Source organism: Nelumbo lutea, chromosome 8 (assembly GCF_056320005.1).
Source record: "Nelumbo lutea isolate HS-2025 chromosome 8, American lotus-T2T, whole genome shotgun sequence".
NCBI classification, from domain to species: domain Eukaryota; kingdom Viridiplantae; phylum Streptophyta; class Magnoliopsida; order Proteales; family Nelumbonaceae; genus Nelumbo; species Nelumbo lutea.
This window is the reverse complement of record NC_142691.1, coordinates 24,377,094-24,397,475: the sequence shown is the minus strand read 5'-3', so window position 1 is coordinate 24,397,475 and position 20,382 is coordinate 24,377,094. Positions and strand designations below refer to the sequence as shown.

The window sequence follows — 20,382 nt, the reverse complement described above, 5'->3', positions numbered from 1 at the left end:
TCTATCCTTCCCATTTGAAAATAAAAATAAACAAAAACAAAAACAAAAAATGGGTCTTGACTCTTGAGATTATACAACTGTGCAATGTGACTTGTTGACACCACACATTTTAGACATGGTGGATCCTGGTCTAAGGGTGAGATGTGCAGTGTTAAATCACCTTGCAAGTTGGAACATGTGGTGGTTGCAGGAAATGCGTATCTCCTAATACCACACATTTCCATGGGAAAATTTATGATGCCGGAAATTCAAAATATTGGAAAGGTGCTCTGTGATCAACAACCTGCCACTGAATTTTGGTGAAAACCCTATCTGATTGATTCCTACTTTTGATTAATTGTAATTTTCAAGTGTGATGAATTTTTGTTATACTTAATTTCAGACGTGGTGGGTCCTAGGTTCAAAGTATTGATATTGTGTATCGGCAGAGATGTATCGTAATTAACCACGCACGTTTGCGTTTTTTTTTTTTCAAAATTTAGTTTTTAGGCTTATTTATAATTATAATTTTTATTAAAAAGAACAGGGTTTTCAAAACCTGCTCGGATTTCCTATTAACCACATTTTGCTGCCTTTTCTACTAATTCAATGACAGTTCTGTGTGACCTCTTATTACGTGCAACAATTTCCATGTGAGAATTCACTTTCATCGCCTTTCACCTCGAGACAAGAATATGGTGGCAGTAATTAGAGCTCATATCCCTCCAGACTCCCCCCTTTTCTCATCCCCTTTCTTGTTTTCTCTTTCCCTCTTTCCTCCCGTTCTTCCTTTTTCTTTCTCTTTACCTATTGTTCATCGTTTTTTCGATGAGAACAGAGAACTCACAGCAATGGTATTCTCTCGGCATAGGAGATCCAAACTGAGATTGGTGACACGTCTAAGAACGCTCGTTAAAATTGAAAGTTCAGAGATTTGGGAAGGATATGAACAAAATCAGACTGAGGAGAATATCTAGAACTCGTCATGTAGATGATGTAGTTGACCCTTTTAGTCTTTTTTCTTCACAACCCGCATGCCATACCAAAGAAATGCAGAGGATAATGACAAAAGAGACGTAAAGAAACGAGAGAAGATAAGTGAAAAATAAGCAAAAAAAGAAAAAAATGTTGCAAGTTGGCTCGGGATTTACTTAAGTTATGCTGTACCCGATGTTAGATGCTGCAACAGAGGAGACTTGATTGTTCTCCAAGGTGCACATTCCAATGCTGAATACATAATGCCTTGCAATCGAGAGATAGATGGGATGACAATATTCATCGTTCAAAGTTGAGCAGAGTGTGATTTCAGTCGGAAAAAGCTAGTGCCAGTGCTACTCAACCAATAGAAGAAGTAGGGCAGCAAAGCATTGGAGGATAACTGCGGGAACTTTAAAACAATAAAGAAAAAAGCAACAACTATGAGGGAAGGCACAAGGGTCAAAAAATGGAAAAGTGTATGCTAAAAATAAGTAAGCACGACAAGAGAATACCATTGTTGTGAGTTCTCTATTCTTGTCAAGAAGATGATGAACAATAGCTAAAGAGAAAGAAAAAAAGGTAGAGCAGGAGTGAAGTGGGAGGGAGAGAGAGAAAGACAGAGAGGATGAAAGAAGGGAGGGACTCTGCAGGGAAATGAGCTCTAGTCGCCACCGCTATGTTCTCATCTCAAGGTGGAAGGCGATGAAAGTGAATGTGGTTAATAGGAGGTCACACGAAGATAGGACAACCGTACCGTGTCATTTAGTAGGAAAGGGCAATAGAATGTGGTTAATAGGAAATCCAGACTCTCCCAGAACACCTATAAACAAGTGTATCAGGACCCCAATGATACAATGATAGGCTTCGTATGGTATCAAAATTTTGAACCTTGGGTGCATCTAGTCTCATTGTGAGATGTGTAGGTTTCTTGTTAGAACCAGATCTGGTTTCGTCTATTTGTTAGCCTTTGGAATTTGGACCACATTGTAGTCCACTTGTCTTGGATGACTCCCTATGTTAAGTTCACACCAGTACCCCACAAGGGGTTGCCCACACAATGTCCCACAGTACATCTCCGCCGTGTATTGGGAATATCTCCCAATGATGGCATCATCGGTTCTGCTATTATCATCGGGAGATACTCCTAATACACAGCGGGATGTGCTGTGGGACGTTGTGGGGCGCCCCCATGTGGGGTGCAGATCTGAACTCCCCTATGTTGGGCATGTGAACGAACATGATAAGGTGATAAAAGGAATGCAGGTATTTGTTAGATTTAACCTGCTTTTCTTTGTAATTTATGGTAAGATTTTCATGAAATACTAGAATTAGAATTAGGATTTGATTCTCACAGAACATGCCTCACACAGACGGTTGCAACGTTTTGTGAGGAGTGAATCGAATTCAAATTACTGGATGATTTATGGAAGTTGTACGATTTTCAAAATAAAAACTTTATAGTGTAGTGGTTTTTAAAATAAAACAAACTTTATAGTGAAGAAGTTGTATGATTTATGGAAGATGATATTAAATGGCCACATGAAAACATGTTTTTGAAACCAAACATTCAAGAACATGTTTTTGGTTACAATTTTGAAAACAAAAAATACATAGACAACCAATAACATGTTTTTTGTGCTTTTTGTTTTGAGAAATAATCTCTTCCCAAACCAGATTGTTTAAATTTGTTTTTGAAACCAACAACAAGAAAAACATGAATGTTTTCGTTTTCATTTGTTTTGGAACTGCCACATCAAGAAAAAAAAAACATATTCTTGAACTTTGTTTTTGTTTTCAAAGGGAAAAATAAGTTGATTTTATTTCAAAAAACAATATTTGTTTTTTTAGAACCATCAAATTAATGGTTTTTAAAAAAGAAAACAAATTTTCAAGTATAGAAATTATTAACATTAATGTCTTCATGCAATCAAACATACAATTATATTCAACAACTCCAACTATAAATTAAAAAAATAATATTTAAAATTAGTATTTTATAAATCGATGGAATAAATAATTTATCTAATTCACATATATATCAAAAATTGATTTTTAATTTAAAAAATATTTATAATAAAAAAAATATTTTAATACTTAAAATTTATAAATTTGCACATGATATGTATCTTAAAATTTTTATAAATTATTAATTAATATTTCATTTGCATTAAATAACATTGTATTTATTATTTAGAAAGATAAAAATATCATTTACAAAATATTTGAGAATATAATAGAAATTGAATCTATCAAATCCACTAATCTACATTTGTATAAAAATATTTTTTATTTTAGAACATTTATAAAAATAAAAATATTAATAATGGAATAATTATTTTAGTAATTTAAATTTATGAATTTCCATATGATATGCATCTTCAAAATTTTAATAGGTTTGATATTTTAAGTTAAGATTATTTATTTTTATAAATTATTATTTGATATTTTAATTTACATTTTATAATAACATATTTATTGCTTAAAATAATAAAAATATTGTTTACCAAATATTTGAGAATTAATTTTTTAGTTGATTTTTTGTTAATGTTAAAATTAAAACTAACAAAATAGAAAAAATGATATAATAATTCAAATATAATAGTTGCATATGTTTTGTGCCTTGGACTTTAATAGAAAATGAAATGATAATGGTTTTGTACATGTATTAATTTGTAAAATCATATAATATGTGTCTTGGACTCTTGATTGATGCATTATCAATAAAATTGTATATTATCTATGCACCCCACTATATTAATTGTAATATAGTCTCTTCATATATACCATTAAAATATACAATTACTATATATTTATACATTATTTATAGTTATTTTAACATTAAACTTATTGTTAATAATATATTTATGGAATTTGTATACATTACTGTATCCAAGCGTTTCCATAACTCCAACCTTAGTGGCATTAGGATATGATCCCAAATCTCCACTACAACCAACTAGAGACTTTACCAATTGAGTTAGTTGGCATTGTCAAATTAGTATGATTGCTCCTACATTCCCAAATTTGAACCAATTCCTTACTCCACTTTGTTTCTTATATATATTGCTTCACTTGAAGTGTGATCACCAATAAAATGACAATGATGCTTCAACATTTTTTTTTTCAAACATGTTTGATAGAAAAATACATATTGATAAGACATTTAAAGTTTTATGCTTTGTTAAAAAGTTGAGCTGTAACATAATGCAAAAATGAATACTTGCAATAGATTAAATCTCAATATCAACCAATCACATTAGAAATGTTATATGTTTACTTACCCTTTCATTGTTCATGTCCCATAGGGTGTATTTACCAATTGCACTAAAGACTTTAACAATGTTAAAGATGTCAATTTTGATGTCTCACTTTATGAATGGTCCAGGTCCATTTTCTGCTTTATCATATAGTTTCTATACTATAGATTTTGCCTAGATAAAAAAGTTTTAGTGTAACCAAAATAGGAGAACTAAGAAGAAAAAGTTAATGTTCTTCTCCATTTTTTTCATTTGCCTCGTCATCCTCCCTCCATATCTCCTACACTATTTTTCTCAAATTCTTTTTTGCACTTCTGTTCAAACTATGACAAGTGTCCCCTTGTATGTGTGTAATTACCCATACACATGAAAATATGACTTAAATGAAGAACATATATGAGAATACAAATGTGAGATGCTTTTCATAGATAAAAATGAAGTTTAGGAGATCCATATCCTTCATCCTTCATGGTAGAAATGTAAAATTGATGATTCTATAATTGGCTTAAGGGAATCTAGGATAGTGTTTTCAACCCATTATCCAATAAATCGTTTGAATATTCATCTGACCTTAATTTTGGATTCAGTTCTATTGAAATCTGCCCTTTTGTAAAAAATGTTGACTTTGTTAAAAAAAGTCCAGTCCAAGTAATTCAACCATTGACCCATTCAACCTGATCATTGGGTTGCAGGTTGCGTATTTAATTTATATATAAACTTTCGAAGGCCATAACTTTGCACACCAATGTCCAACTAAGGTGATATTTTTTTTGTGTGTATAACGGTCTGCCCTGTTCGACCTGAACAGTCAAACTAGTGACTTGCGACCCAGAGGCAAAAAGGGTCGGCCTCTAAGTCAAGTTTTAAAACATTGATCTAGGATACCATGTTGGGTTGTTTTTTATTGAAAAAATTGCTGCAATTTGGGTGTGAACAAATCAAAATAGAGTATGATTATGGTACAGGAAATATATGGTACCTAAAAACTAATAACCAATCAACTACTATCATCCAAAACGTAATTAAACAAAAAGCAAACATCATGGACAATTGCACACACCTTGAGAACATGATATCCAGCAGTGCATTAGGAATATCCCCATGAATTTAACATAGAAGTATGGATGATATTCTTGATGGATTAATGCCATGTTCTGGGAGTGTTTGCATGAATTTTGCTTTTAGGAGATTTAGGCTCTTCTGAATGGTTTAGTTTTTCGGTTATCCTGTACCTTTCGATATCATAGAAATTAGGTTCTAAAAAATTTTCTGGTCCTTCAATTATCAATTTGCCACAATGGAGGAGTTCTTTGACTAATACTTTAGATTATCCGGAAAAAAAAAGTGTAGAGATGTTCCTCCAACCATATAAGAGGCCCACCAAAACAAATATCAGAATTACATTGTTTACCAAACTGAGCCAACTTATGTGCCAAAATATTTAGACTATGTTTTGGAAATAAGTTGTTGGATCAAGTATTGGTTCAATAAGTGCTTTTTAAGTACTTATTCAAATAAATATTTATTAGTGTTTGGGAGTTTTTTTTTTTTTTTATAAACTGTTTGTTATTAAGTATTTATTTGTACTGAAGTATTTGGTGAACTGATTATCCTATAATTAAGTCTTTATTTTTACAAAAATGACAATTATAACCCTAACTTAACATAGAAATGGAACAATTTCATTCTCGTATACTGAGAAGAATGGGAAAAAAAAAGGGAGAAATTGTCCTACCAAAAATGCAAGTAATTGAAAGAAATGACAAACTGATTGGATGAGGTAAAAAATATGGTAAAACAAAAAAGAAAGGAAAGAAAGGAAAGAAGATGAGCTGAGATCAAACCTGTATCGGGGAGAAATAACCAAGTCACCGCTGCTACAAATGGAGGTGAGTTTGGAGAGAAATATTGCAAAGCATTGGAGACATTCTTGTCCCAATAAATTCCAATAAGCACTTATATGGATTAGATCTATACACAAAATGAGTTTAGATATTCTCCCAAGGGAGATGTTCCATTGTGCAGCTGCAAAAGTGCTGGAAGCATTTTATTGGTAGAAGATCCCTACCCACACAAAATGAATTTGGCTTAGGTCAGCGCAATGCCAGTTCAAACAACTTTTACAGATTGCATTGAGAATATCTCTGTACTGATGTATTTTATTTCATGGGGAGATATTTCCAATACAAGATTGCAAGAGGCTGTTGAGACGGTATGAGCATGAACTTGCCCTGATTGAAACTGATCTCACACAAAATACTATTGCTGCAATCCTCCCCCCTACATTTGTCATAATCACCCGTCATACAAATATCCAACAGCTTTCTTAGGTACGTTTTATTATTATTATTATTATTATTTTGGTGTAAGTGGGCAATTCCCAAACTTATATAAATAAATAGCATATTTGAGTGTGATAATCAACCCAACTTCAGCTTCAGCCAGCCTCCTGAATAACTTCTTTTTGCAAATAAGTCATTAAATTTAGCCACTTCAACTGTTATAAAATGACCCCTAACTTTTTAAAATATTAAGACCTGTTTGACAAGTCTTGTTGAAATATCTTTTAGGCATTTTAAAGACCGTTAAATCAAAAAATGGTTTTTTCCCATTTGACAATAAAATATAAAATATAGGAAGCTGAAAAGACCCGTATCCCAAAAAGCTCATGGAAGCCTGAAGTGGCTGAAATTTGAAGCTTCCTATCTTTGTACGCCTAAAATTTCGGACCTGACAAACACTCTTGGTTATTTCTGGGCAGGGGTAAATTTTCAATTCGGGACTCATTCGATAATACTTCATAGTAGTTGCAGGTTGCTATCCAGTATCCATAATTACGGCCCAAAACCTTTCATGGGCCCTGTATCCCAGGCCCAGGTTCCTGTCCGCCAGACTGCGACACTGAAAAATGATAATCATACCGCGTTCCCCACGGTTTCAACCTTCAGCTTTCAGAAGGCTTATCCCGAACTCTGCAACTCCTCCAGTAGCCATGACGAGCAAGGTCTTGCCAATTCATCTCTACTCTTTAGACTCTTATCCGAGATTGAGATTCCCGGAGCTTAAACCCTCCTTCCTTTCACTCAAAATCCTACAAATTCGTTGTGCTAAGAGGTCGGAACGGACTGGAAAGCAGAGATACCCGTCAGAGAAAAAGAAGCTTAAGCTGAAGAAAAAAACCCTAGTTGATATCAAGAACAGAGATGAAGGTTTCTGGAGGTTATCTAAGCTGGGAGTTCCTGTTCACAAGGACCCGGGAAAAGATTATTTTGGTGTTTCCGATGCTCTGCTTGAAGCCATTGCTAAAGTTCTTGAATTCCCGGTTAGTCCTCCATTATGTGAACTTATTCAAGACCGGATTTTTCTTGAACTCTCTGAACCCACATTTTATATCTCGCTTAAATTGCTTTTCTAGTTGTTATGAATTTGATTTTGTTGGACACTGAGAAACTTAGTCCTCCATTCTGTGAACTTATTCCCGATGTTCTGCTTGAAGCCATTGCTAAAGTTCTTTGATTTCTGGTTATTCCTCCATTTTTTGACTCATCTGAGTGAATATCTTGTCATAGGTTTCTTCCATGTTGCCGCCTGAAGCCTTTACTGTCGTTCGCAAATCCTTTGATGCAAGGAAGGTCAGTTGTGTCGAATACTTGTGTTTGTTGTGAGGATATGGTTAAAAGGAAAAGGAAATTATCATTCATTGCCCTAAGGTGGAATGGAGCTATAATTCCCAAGGAATTACAGATAACTAAAAATTGTCTTGTGCAACTTTTGTTCAGCATGTCTTGAAGATTCTGGATAGCAAAATTCAGTATATAATGTATAATAATTGAACTTTAGCATTGCGGAGACAAGACTTGCAGCTTCAAATGTGGGAATTTCTAATTGAAATATGACAACTTTACATATTCAATAAACCAGTCATTACCCTTGGTAGTATTCTATTTGAAAGTGAGAATTGATTCATAATGTTAGAGACCAAGTACTAGTAATTACATGAGCATGTACACTTAGTGGTGTTCAGACTAGATTGACTGCGTTTTGACTTAAGTTGCTTTCCTGATGCTTTTCAGTTGGTAAAGGAACCCAATTTTGTATACACTGTGGACATGGATGCAAAGAAACTTCTGAATTTGGAGCCCCGTACATGGGACTTCATTTCTCGGTTAGAACCTAAAGTTGGGCTTGTGGAATATATGCCTCATGAAAGAGTCCCTGATGATTTGATCAGTATGATACGCAACTGTGAAAGGCACGAAAAAATTGGATCAACAGAAGGAGGAGATGGAGTTCTTTCCAAAGGGTCTTCTAGGATAGAAACTAGGAAAAAACCAAAAGTTGCAGTTGTGGGTAGCGGGCCATCAGGGTTATTTGCATCTCTTGTGCTTGCAGAACTTGGGGCAGATGTTACACTAATAGAGAGAGGCCAAGCTGTTGAACAAAGAGGACGTGACATTGGGGCTCTAGTAGTTCGTCGGGTTTTGCAATCGGAAAGCAACTTCTGCTTTGGAGAGGTTATCTCCTGATTCACCTTATTCTCTTTAATGGATGTTTTGGTATTGCAAACTTCCTGCTTTGCTGGTCTTCGCTATCTTGCACATGATTGTTCCTCAATGTTTTGGTTTAATTACTATTACTTTATTGATGTTCATGACATAGGTTTTTCCACCTGGCCAACTTGGCAATTTATCCAGTTGACAATTGGCTATTACTTAGGAGGGTAATATATTCTTTTCATTTGCTTTTTTTGTTTTTATGGATATCCAGGTCCAATAAATTGGTTAAGGTTAAAGTTATGCTAGTAGTGGTTCTTGGTCTTTTTTCTCTTAGCGACTTATTAAAAGGAAAAAAAAAAACGACAAAAGGATAAAAGGAAAAAAGAAATGAGATGCGGGAAAAAGCTGGCAACTTAGGAATTTCCAGTTTGCTTCATTGATGTGAAAACCATATATGAGGAGGAAAAATAACACAAAAAAGTGGTATTAGTTTCCTGAAGTTGGATCTAAATAGGAAATAGAGGCAATAAAGTGGGATTAATACTACAAAAAAAAAATATAATAATGTTCTGATCAAATTCTGAACAACTTATGATTTTATCTTTTTTACCAATTATTTAAAAGTACTGTCTGACTTCTTGTTGTTCTCATATACTGTATGTGTACTTTGTAGCTCCCCCTTAGATTGATAGACCAATAAGATAGATTCACAACTTCTGCCTTATCAGGTTTACACGCCCATTGTTTAAAGTGAGAACTGCAACTAAAGTGCAAGAGTTTCCTAAATCCTGAGTCACAAGGTGCAAGGTAAGGTACACGCTTGAATAAAGCGAGATGCCAATTCCAAGAAAAACAAAGGAATAAACTTAATATGCAAGAATATGCAAATTGAATCTGAAAGAAATAGCATGTTTCAAAAGGTCTATTAGTTCAATTGGATAGAGCATTGCATTGTTAACACAGAGGTTGCATCCTTGTATATAAGTCATAGATATGTTAAACTGTTTAACCCTAAACATTGTATGCACACTCTACAATAGAAAAAATTACCTATTCAATGCAAGCCAGTTGAGGCACACCCCACAAAATTAGTCTCACCTGTGAGCTTAGGCATACATTTTAAAACACTGTACTTGTTTCCGTTCTCAATCAAAAGACCCAGATTACTTCCTTGTATTCTCTTGATCTTTGTGGAAAACCCTGTTATGTTACTAGGATTTATACGTGAATTAAGTTTTTGGGCATAGATGATTGACATATAGTATTATGAAAATGGTATGGGGTCATGTCATGATGGAAGTATCTATGTTTAATGGTTCTTCAGGGTTTTTCATTTGTTATATCTGATATAATTTTGCATTTGAGAACTCCTCATATAATACACACTAATAGAAGTTTCTACACCCCTCCCTCAATGCAGACACTCTATGTGCATTTCCTTGCCAAAGTAGCACTGAAACTTGAGACATTTCTGTGGTTCTTTTTTTCTCAATTTGTCTTCATTTTTGTATTTATTCTTAGAGATGATTAGTTTTTTGGATCTATTTATATGTATTTCCGAAATCATTTGTTAAGTACTTATGCATTGGCAGGGTGGTGCAGGTACTTGGAGTGATGGAAAGCTGATAACTAGGATTGGAAGGAACAGCAACAGTGTTCTGGCTGTGAGAATCATGATACTATATTACTATCCTAGTGGTTTTCATTTTAATTATGGCTGTGCACACAGTAATGCTATATTTTTTCATAAACAAATGATGTTGTTCTGTTCATTTTAAAGTTGGAGCTGGCATTTCCCTATATTTTAGTATGGCATATGTTGGTATTATTCTAGGGCCCATTGCTTGATGTAATGGTAAAATCTCAGGCTGGAAAGCATGAAAACATGGGTTCAAGTCTGAGAGTGGCTACTTTGTGCATAAAAATGCCAAAGGTTAGGACCATATCCACTCTACCCCTCCCAAGACCCCATATTAGCTGGGACCAACATTGGGTAATGGCCTTTCTTATATGTTGGTATTATATATCTGAAGTTTCTATTCCAAGTTCATGAATGCTCATTATCTAATTTTCTTGTATTTCCTTTTCGGGTCAATTATTTAGGCATACAATAGTTGCTTTATCTCCATCTAGAGTGAGCATAGTCTTAACTCCAGTGGAATCATAAATAGGAATTTTCACTTGCATGGCTTATTTGAGGAAATAAGTTATTTCAGGCTTCATTAACCCGGAGTTTCCTCACTACATTCTTAACCATGTTTTGGATGTAGTTATATTAACTATTATGTTCTACATGTAATTATCATTCTCACATGCATGTACGTGTGTGTCATGTGTTTGTATTATTGAATAAGCCACTATAAACTTCATTGTCTTTGTTGCCACCCTATCTATTTGGTCATAACTAGTATCCAACTGGGCCATTCCTTTTTCAGAACAGATTGATTGCCCATTCATTCATTACAAACAAACAACTTAAGGGAAACTCAATCTTCAGCTTGGTCCTAACATGTTGGTTGTTCCCATAACTCATCACTACTAAACTATGTTTTGGATACAACAAAGACATGGCTGGGTACACTATAGGATATGAATTTTACACTAAAAAATTGATGCATCTAACATGGTATGACGCCATTGCACATGTATCCAGGTATCATAGTTATTAGATCCTTTTATCCAATATAAGATAGAATATTTGGCTCCCACTTTAAAATCCTCTCATCTTGGCCTGAGTGGTAATTACGAATCCTGCTTTTAGTTTAATCTTCTCCTCATCCTTGTGATTTTAATTTTTCTACCTATGATAGAAAATGCAAATAAATTGACTTTGTAACACTGGTGTTGTTGGCTAAAGATATATAAATTATTTTTATATATTCCATCAAATACAATTTAGTAAATAAGGAGAGGGGTAGAAGGAACTTTTTTACCCTTCTTACGTTTCATTATTGTATCTGCATTCATTTATTGGTTGCAATCCCTTAAATGAGCAATGGTCCTTACCTTTTTGCTTTTGTCATTTTAGGTTATGAAAACCCTAGTTCGTTTTGGAGCTCCAGAAAATATCTTGGTTGATGGGAAGCCTCACTTGGGAACAGATAAGTTGGTTCCGTTACTGCGCAACTTCCGCAGACATCTAGAAGAGCTTGGTGTGAGTGATATATTTTAGCTTATCTAATTAGACAAAATGGACATTTTATTTTCCATTTGGTCAATTTACTCCATTATGTCCTAACAATATTAATTAATTCTCAATTTGATTTTCCTTTTCCAGGTTACCATCAAATTTGGGACAAGGGTTGATGATCTCCTTGTAGATAGTGGACGAGTTATCGGTGTCAAATTTTCTGATACAAGACATGAATTGCATCATGGTAGCAAGAACCTGGGATGTGATGCAGTTGTTCTAGCAGTTGGACACTCTGCACGTGATATATATCAAATGCTTCTTTCTCATGACGTACATTTGGTCCCAAAAGACTTTTCTGTGAGTTTCTCATGATACAAGTGAAACAAAAGTATATGCTGATCCTTTACTTCATTCTTCTGGACACAAACTAATTTTGGTTGTGCTGTTAGGAACTGTAGAAGTATAGTTCTTGATTTTGTTGTCTTCTTTTTACTTGTTTTAACATTTTCAGATCAAGCAATAGTTTATGAGCCTTTATCAATCATTCTTTAAAAAGGTCTAACCCTTAGAAGGTATATAAAGATAAGGTTGAAACTTAGAATGTACTATGATACTTTTAATGCCTGATTATTTAAGGTTGTATTTGGTTTGAACAAAGATGGAGTAGAGAAAAAAAAAGAAGGGAAGGCAAGCAGGGCTGCACCTTTTTATTGGAACCCTGCTTCCTCGTTTTTGAGAAGCAAAACCTGTCCATTTTTCTCTTTTACCATACAATTTCTTTCAAATTAAACAACTGAAAATTTGGAATATTCAGCACATTCCATTCCCTCTACACTTTTATTTCAAATACACACACACACACACCCCGATAGCCATTTATGGTTCAATGACTTGCATCTCTGAATGCTAGTTAGGAAAAAGTCCATTACCCATTGCTGGTCCTGACTATCTTAGGACTTGGCACTTTATGTGCTAGAAAAGTTATGGCTAAACACCCATAGTGCTTCTTAAGTCTTCTAGGGATCTCTTCAGGGAAGAAGGCAGGGGGTTACTACCATATCATCCTGTCAGGAAATTGTATTAGCTTTCATCTTTTTGATCAATTGGATTTAATGCTGTGACTTATCTGCTGTAAATTGGGCGTTGCATCCATTTGATGTCAAATCCACCATAAGGGACTCTCAGAAGGATATAATTTTTTGTGTGCTTTCAGTTTCTGCTCATTTGGATTTTGGATCTACTGTAGTGATAACGCTGTCAAATTGGTTATTGTTTTCCTTTTTAACTCTTTTGCATGGTTAAGCAGGTTGGTTTGCGTATTGAGCATCCTCAAGAATTAATAAACAACATACAGGTTAGTTTTGCATCCCAATCTATTGGTTTTTAATTCACTTCAACTGAAAGGTAATTGTAAAGTATCTATGTTCAACTGAGAAAGTAATACTAACAATAAACAACTAAGTTCTGCTTAGATGCATATGGATATAAAATTTGGGTTGAAACCTGAATCTGTATCTGCTTTTCAATTAAGATCTGATGGATTGGGCACTTATCCACTTGATCAGGCAATAGCATAAATTATTAACTGATGTTATTAAAAGGATATTGCAATTAGACGCTGAATAGGTATTAGAGAGTCCCACCCATTATTAACTGATGTTATTAAAATTTGGGTTGTTTTTTATATATTTTTATTTTAATTTAATTTTATAGGTATTAGAGAGTCCCACCCATCATTTTAAAGTTTTAAATATTTTAAAAAATCTTTGTATTGGTGTATCTATGCATATCTGGATGCACCAATACGGATACGATATGGGACGTATTGTATTGATATTTTAATCCTTGTCTTGATGTCAATTTTTTATTGTCCAAGAACATTTGGGTGATATATTCATATTGATTGGTGAACCTACCTGACACCCATATATCTTACAGTTCTGAATGGACTTGAATAGGTCCTATATATATGACCAAATCTGGTAAATCCTATATAAATTAAGGCATTACTAATGAAAGCTCTTGTGATAGACTTGAGACATTTCTAAGACCTGATTATGTAAATTTGTAGTACTCTGCCTTGGCTACTGAAGTTCGCAATGGACGTGGAAAGGTGCCAGTTGCAGACTACAGAGTAGTCAAGTATATAAATGAAGAGGATGTGGAAACTTCCAGCATTTCAGGGGAGACAAGTCGTAGTTGTTATTCCTTCTGCATGTGTCCAGGAGGGCAGGTATATCATGTTTGTTTGTTTTTACGTTTCTCAATTATGTAACATTTATACATTTATCAGTCTTTTTGCATACTCATCCACCCATAGAGCCACACACAGATGTGCCATTATTTAGCAGTGTACCAAAAAGGAAATCTTTTCAGGCATCACTTGATCATCAGTGATGTTCTTAACAATTGATGACAGGAAATGGTGCAGGCTCTGATTTGTTAATATCACCAAATTGATGGAGTACCTCCTGGATCCACCCCCCTCCCCCCCCCCAAAAAAAAAAAAAAATAATAATAATAATAAATAAATAAATAAAAATATCAACTATGCCATCTTGTTGCAACCACATAATCATCATTTAGCCCTGTGCCAACTAGTTGGGGTCAGTTACATGAATCCTGTTCTGCTATTCTGTTACTGTTCAGTGCCATATCCAATTATCCATTGTTAAATTATGAGCACTTAAACCATTTCTTACTACTTCAACTGATGTTCTTTTTGATCTGGCCTTAGTCCTTCTAGTCCCTTCAATAGGGATGGCAACAGGGCAGGTTCAGGGAGGGTTTTGTAATTCTAGGCCCTACCTGTCTTCCTAAACCTCCCAACCCATATCCTCCCTAAAACCCATAGCAGGTTGGATTTTTAGAATCCAAACCCTCCCTGCACATAAAAATGCAAAACCCTCCTTGATCCTACCCTCCCCACATTTGAGGGTATGTGGGACAGTTTGGCGAGTCAGGTCCAAAATTTGCATTAGGTTCTTATTATTTTCCATTATATGTAAGCACTAAACAAGTAAATAGCAGGAAAGACATCAAAATTTCCAATTATTTGATTAAAACATGTAGAGGACACATAAACCATCAATTATCCTTCACATGAAGTTCAAAATATTATTAACTTCAACACTTAATATCCTTCACATAAGTTTATATGCCTTCCAACAATCTGCGGGTCAGGTTTAGCCTAATGCTGTACCCTACCTGTAACCGTACAGGTTGTAAAATCCCCAAATCCGTTCAAGCAAAAAAACCTGCCCCATTGGGGAGGGTAGGGGTGGGTACCCACTACCAAGGTTCAAAATTTCACAACGTATCGGACCGTATCGGCCAATACGTATCATTCCGGTACAGGTCCGATACACGGAACACATAGAAATTATCTGTAGCGTTCCTTTTCGTATGTATCAGTTGTATCGAACTGTTTTAGGCCCTGTATCGAACTGTTTCGGGTTTGTATCGGACTGTTTTGGGTTTGTATCGGCCAATACAGTTCCAAAATAGTCCGATACAAGTCCCCTTCTCTCTCATTAATTTCATTAAATTATATTTAGGGCCGAATTACCTCTCATTAATTTTTTATATTTACTCCTATATTTAAGTGCACTTTCTCCCTCATTATCTGTAGTGTTCCTTTTCGTATGTATCGGTCTGTATCGGACTGTTTTAGGCCCTGTATCGAACTGTTTCGGGTTTGTATCGGACTGTTTTGGGTCTGTATCGGCCAATACGGTTCCGAAATAGTCCGATACAAGTCCCCTTCTCTCTCATTAATTTCATTAAATTATATTTAGGGCCGAATTACCTCATTAATTTTTTATATTTACTCCTATATTTAAGTGCACTTTCTCCCTCATTAATTAGTTAATTACTCCTATAATTAATGCATAATTTTAAACTTAAAACTAAAAATTAGCAATAGCAAGATTCGAACCCTAACCACTAGGATTTAAGAACTAGGGGTTCACCACTAAGCCACACCCATTTGCTTGCTATAATTTTATGCATTTTTAAGCATTTTTATTTTTAAGTAAATTTTCTCTTTTTCTTAGTGTATGCTTATCGATAAATGTTAGAATTAATTATTAAAATTTATGAATTAATAAATATTAAGATAAATTATATTGATTATTTTAAAACTAATGTATATCAATATACATTTTAGTTTTTTTTTCACATTTTAGTTATTCCATCATTTGTCAATAATTACTAAGTGTGTCTCGATATCTCTAATTTTATATAGACCATTAAATTACAGTTTTTTTTTCTTTTAAATAACTTATTAATCATCTAAAACTTGTAACTATCGTTATTAATATATTTTTTAGGATTTATTTGAGTTTTTTAGCATATTTATGCATATCTTGATTTTTCATCCATATCCAAAACGTATCCCGATACATCTCTTAAAGTTATCTTTCCAATACACCTTACATTTCTGATACTTTAAACCTTGTCCACTACCACTAGGTAGGGTAGAAATTACCGTCCCTACCCTTCAACTTGCAACAGATTTGTTTTTTTCTTATGAGAGTTGTAAGTGTTCTTTTGTTCACATGACCTGACCATCTTAGTCTACTTTCTCTCATTTTATTTTATCACGTAATAGAGCTACTCTGAGGTTCCATTGAATGATTCATTTTCATCTGACCCTGTCCTTTCTAGTTTATCCATTCAGCCATCTCTGCATTTGCATTTCTGCCACACTCACTTTTTGGACATTTTGTTTCTTGACAGCCCAAAACTCTACTTCATACAACAATGTTGGCTTTATAACTGTTTTATAGAATTTCCTTATGAATGCGTTAGTTCATTAGTTATAAATCAAGGGCTCTGGGATGAATGCATTTCTGATCAGCTTCTCATCCTAGAGGTGCCATATTAATCAAATGATCAATATTGATGAGGTTATTAGTTTTCTATGTAGAAAGAAAGATAAGAACCATTAACCTGTCTTAAATTATGTCACTGTATTATATTTCCAGTTGATGTAGTTTCTGGGTAAGTTGCTCGCAGGTTGTTCTTACTAGCACGAATCCTTCAGAACTCTGCATTAATGGCATGTCATTTTCTCGACGTGCATCCAGATGGGCAAATGCTGCTTTGGTTGTTACTGTCTCAGAAAAGGATTTTGAGACGTTGGACTGCCATGGACCTTTAGCTGGGGTTGAGTTTCAGGTATTTTTTTCATCTCTGATTTTGTTCTTCATCTTTGTTTTTATCTGGATTGGGCTATAGGGGACAAGAAATTTAATGGAGAGGGAGAAGTGGCAAGGCATAAATGATATATATTATCTAATGTGTAATATTTTTCACTTTATAGCTATTTCTAGCATGCAGTTTGGCTTTCCAAAGTTCCTATATACTCCCTTTCATTTTGGAACAAGGTTCTCAAAAGGGACATCATGGGCACCCTTACAATTGGTATTGATAACATGGATAGAACATGCAGAATAGTAAATTAAACTTTCCATAAAGCATGTGACACTCAACTGTGCATAAGGTAGAAAGAAAACATGGAAACACACTATGATTGGATACACTATGCAGGGTGCTGAAATCCACCATATGATTGGATACACTTGCAGAATTTGAGGTCATAACTTCTCCTACTTGTATAACCAACTATTCCATATGTTCTTTGTGGATCTTTACCGAAGATTCCTAACTATAGCATTGCTAAATTGGATGGTTTCCCACCCAGTTTGGTCAACTTGGGTATCAGTGATATCTAAAGCCCACTAGTTTGAGGTTCTTCATGGGTCAGTTGATGATAACCTAAAGCACTGGTTACTGGCATCTTTTATATCACAATCCTAACTAAACTTTTTTGGCATAAACATTGTTATTCAGAGAGAACTTGAACGAAGGGCAGCCACAATGGGAGGAGGCAATTTTGTTGTTCCTGTACAGAGAGTTACAGAATTTATGCAAAACAAGTTGTCAGGTAGAGAGTTTAGTAAACATTCCATGTATTCTTTACTTAATATCTTCAACTAATCAGTTGCCCAATTTCCCTAGTAACATCTTTACCACCATCAAGTTACCGGTTGGGAGTTAAGGCAGCGAATCTCCATGAATTGTTCCCTTCTTATATAACAGAAGCTTTACAGCATTCAATTTCAATGTTTGACAAAGAGGTAGCCTTATCCATTCTCTGTTGTCTCTTTCACTTGGTTTTTGTATAAGAATATACCAAATTTTAGTTGGATTAAGTATTCATTTACATGGAATTTTGTTTGACAAACATTTTGGAACTCCCAGCTGCCAGGTTTCATCTGTGGAGATGCACTTCTTCATGGAGTTGAGGTAATATACTGACCTCCATTACTTTTTGTTATCTTGCAGTCTTGCAGCTTAAATAATGCATATATATATATATATTTCCAAAGCTTTTTCTGTGATCCAATTGCTCTTCTGTTATAGAACAAAAATATTAGTTAACAATAAATCATAGCTATGCACTCAAGAGGCATGCATGGACATGTAGGGTATTATTAGAATCCATTAACCCTATACTGTTGCATATCTAATTCATAAGGTTCGCCCTTGGGGTGGCCTTTTCTACTTATCTGTTGGAGGTTGTGTGAAAATTTGAATGCCTTGTACTTTCAGACAAGGACCAGCTCTCCTGTTCAGATTCCCCGAAGTGGTAGCACCTATGAGAGTATGTCATTGAAAGGACTATACCCAATTGGAGAAGGTGCAGGTTATGCTGGTGGGATTGTAAGTGCTGCCGTTGATGGCTTATATGCTGGTTTTTCCGTGGCAAAAGATTTAAATTTGTATCAAGGAGGTATAGAATCAATATTAGGTGAAGCTCAGAGAAACATGGGCTTTGTTAAGTACTAAAAGCCTCTCTCTCTCTCTCTCTCTTCCCGGCTGAAACAGGATTAATTAGGATTAGAAGCTAGGATCATGGCTAAAAAGTTTGAAGAACAGGCACAATTTTGACAGTATATGTACTGATCACCAACTTATTAGAGAAGAAATCCAAAGAAGAGAAATACGAGGGATCCTTTTTTTTATCTTCTTTTTGGTTGTCCCCCAATGTGGATGTTGTCATATTATATATTTGCTTCTCACATTGGATGTGCAAAGAACACAGATATATATTAGTCTCCTCTTGGTTCTATGTGTATACACAACTAATTCATTTCGCATTCTCATTATTCGTAGGAGAGTCGAGCTACATGATGAAATCACCTCAAGAACTGAACAAAAAAAAAAAAAAAAAAACCTAATTTGTCAGTAGTCCGGACGTAGCATATTTGGAATAAGGAGCCGTTGAGGGTCAGTTCCATGGATAAGTTTAGTTATTATTTATAAAAGCACCCGAGAATTTTAAAACATTTTTGGTTTGTGAACTTACAGTCCGAGGTTCGGTTTCTGATGATGCAGAATTCTCAAATTCATGGCATATTTTGTTGAGTCTGCCGTTCAACATTTTAACGTGAAGTTCCTAATAAACTAACAGGAAATCTATACATGCAACATCCAGATTTTTTCTGGTCGACTTTAGAAATCCACGGATAAAGAGTTTGTTAAATTGCACTTCCTTTGTTAATGTGGTATTAAATGGTAATCTCTGCCATATGTCAGGGTCCTCACCACTATGATACACACACTACACCTGAACATTTCATATAAGTTTTGACTAAAAGACTCCCTCATGAAATTATTCTAACATTTTACAAGTATTCCCAGTAGTTGCAGTTGACAAAAATTAAGATGTTTTTCTAATGTTTTTATTAATAGTCCCTTGAACTTTAAACTTAGTGTCATTAATACATTTGTGGGATATATGGATTTTCTTAGCATACCTCAAGGTTCAAAGTATCCATACTTTTGATACGAAAAAGTTGTGTATTAAAAGGTGGAAACTCTTTTTTTTATTATTTTGATTTAATGATTTGTCAGCTGACGTTAAATTACTTTTTTATCATTTAAAACGGAATATCTATGTTACTAGAAAGACATGATACCGGAAGAGCTTTGACCAATCAAAACATCCCTTATGGCAACTTAGTGACACTCGTTAGATTTTCTCTGTTTCACAAATTTAATCTAAAAGAATGCAAAATGTATCTTACCCAATCTATTAACCAAGGTTCAAAAAATCAATGCGTATCAGCCTGTATCGGCAGATACGTATTGTATCGGGAGCACCCTGATATGCCCCTACAGAGGGTGTATCAGGGTTTTAACCAGTTCAGGGAGTGGAAGAACCTTAAACCAGCCCCCCTGAACCGGATTTGAAAAAAAATACTGATACTGCCCGATACGCCCCTACCAGCGTATCAGGCGTATCGATATTTAGAACCTTGCTATTAACTGAACACAAAAATAGAGAGTTCGTATATATAGAACGGTATTATTTACAATGAGAAACCATCTTGTCATACGAATTCCCATTTAAACATCTTAATGGTGTATTTCTAATAATGATTCCATTTAGACATTCAATCTTGTATTTACCAACGCTGTTCATTAATCACTTTGGCATCTTATTGGGTTTAAGCAAATAAATGGTTTT

General features: G+C 34.6%; 1 protein-coding gene across 1 annotated transcript; it reads left to right on the top strand.

Moving 5' to 3' along the window:
* The first annotated feature begins 6,994 nt into the window (after positions 1 to 6,994).
* PDE327 (FAD/NAD(P)-binding oxidoreductase family protein) lies at positions 6,995 to 18,984 on the top strand. Its single transcript, XM_088956601.1, has 13 exons — positions 6,995 to 7,536; positions 7,784 to 7,846; positions 8,288 to 8,728; positions 10,303 to 10,374; positions 11,739 to 11,864; positions 11,988 to 12,200; positions 13,150 to 13,197; positions 13,915 to 14,076; positions 16,863 to 17,024; positions 17,700 to 17,793; positions 17,868 to 17,986; positions 18,111 to 18,155; positions 18,462 to 18,984. Exons 1-13 carry the CDS (start codon positions 7,123 to 7,125, stop codon positions 18,696 to 18,698), a joined length of 2,196 nt encoding a protein of 731 aa, XP_088812727.1. The 5' UTR covers positions 6,995 to 7,122; the 3' UTR covers positions 18,699 to 18,984.
* Positions 18,985 to 20,382: the final 1,398 nt, after the last annotated feature.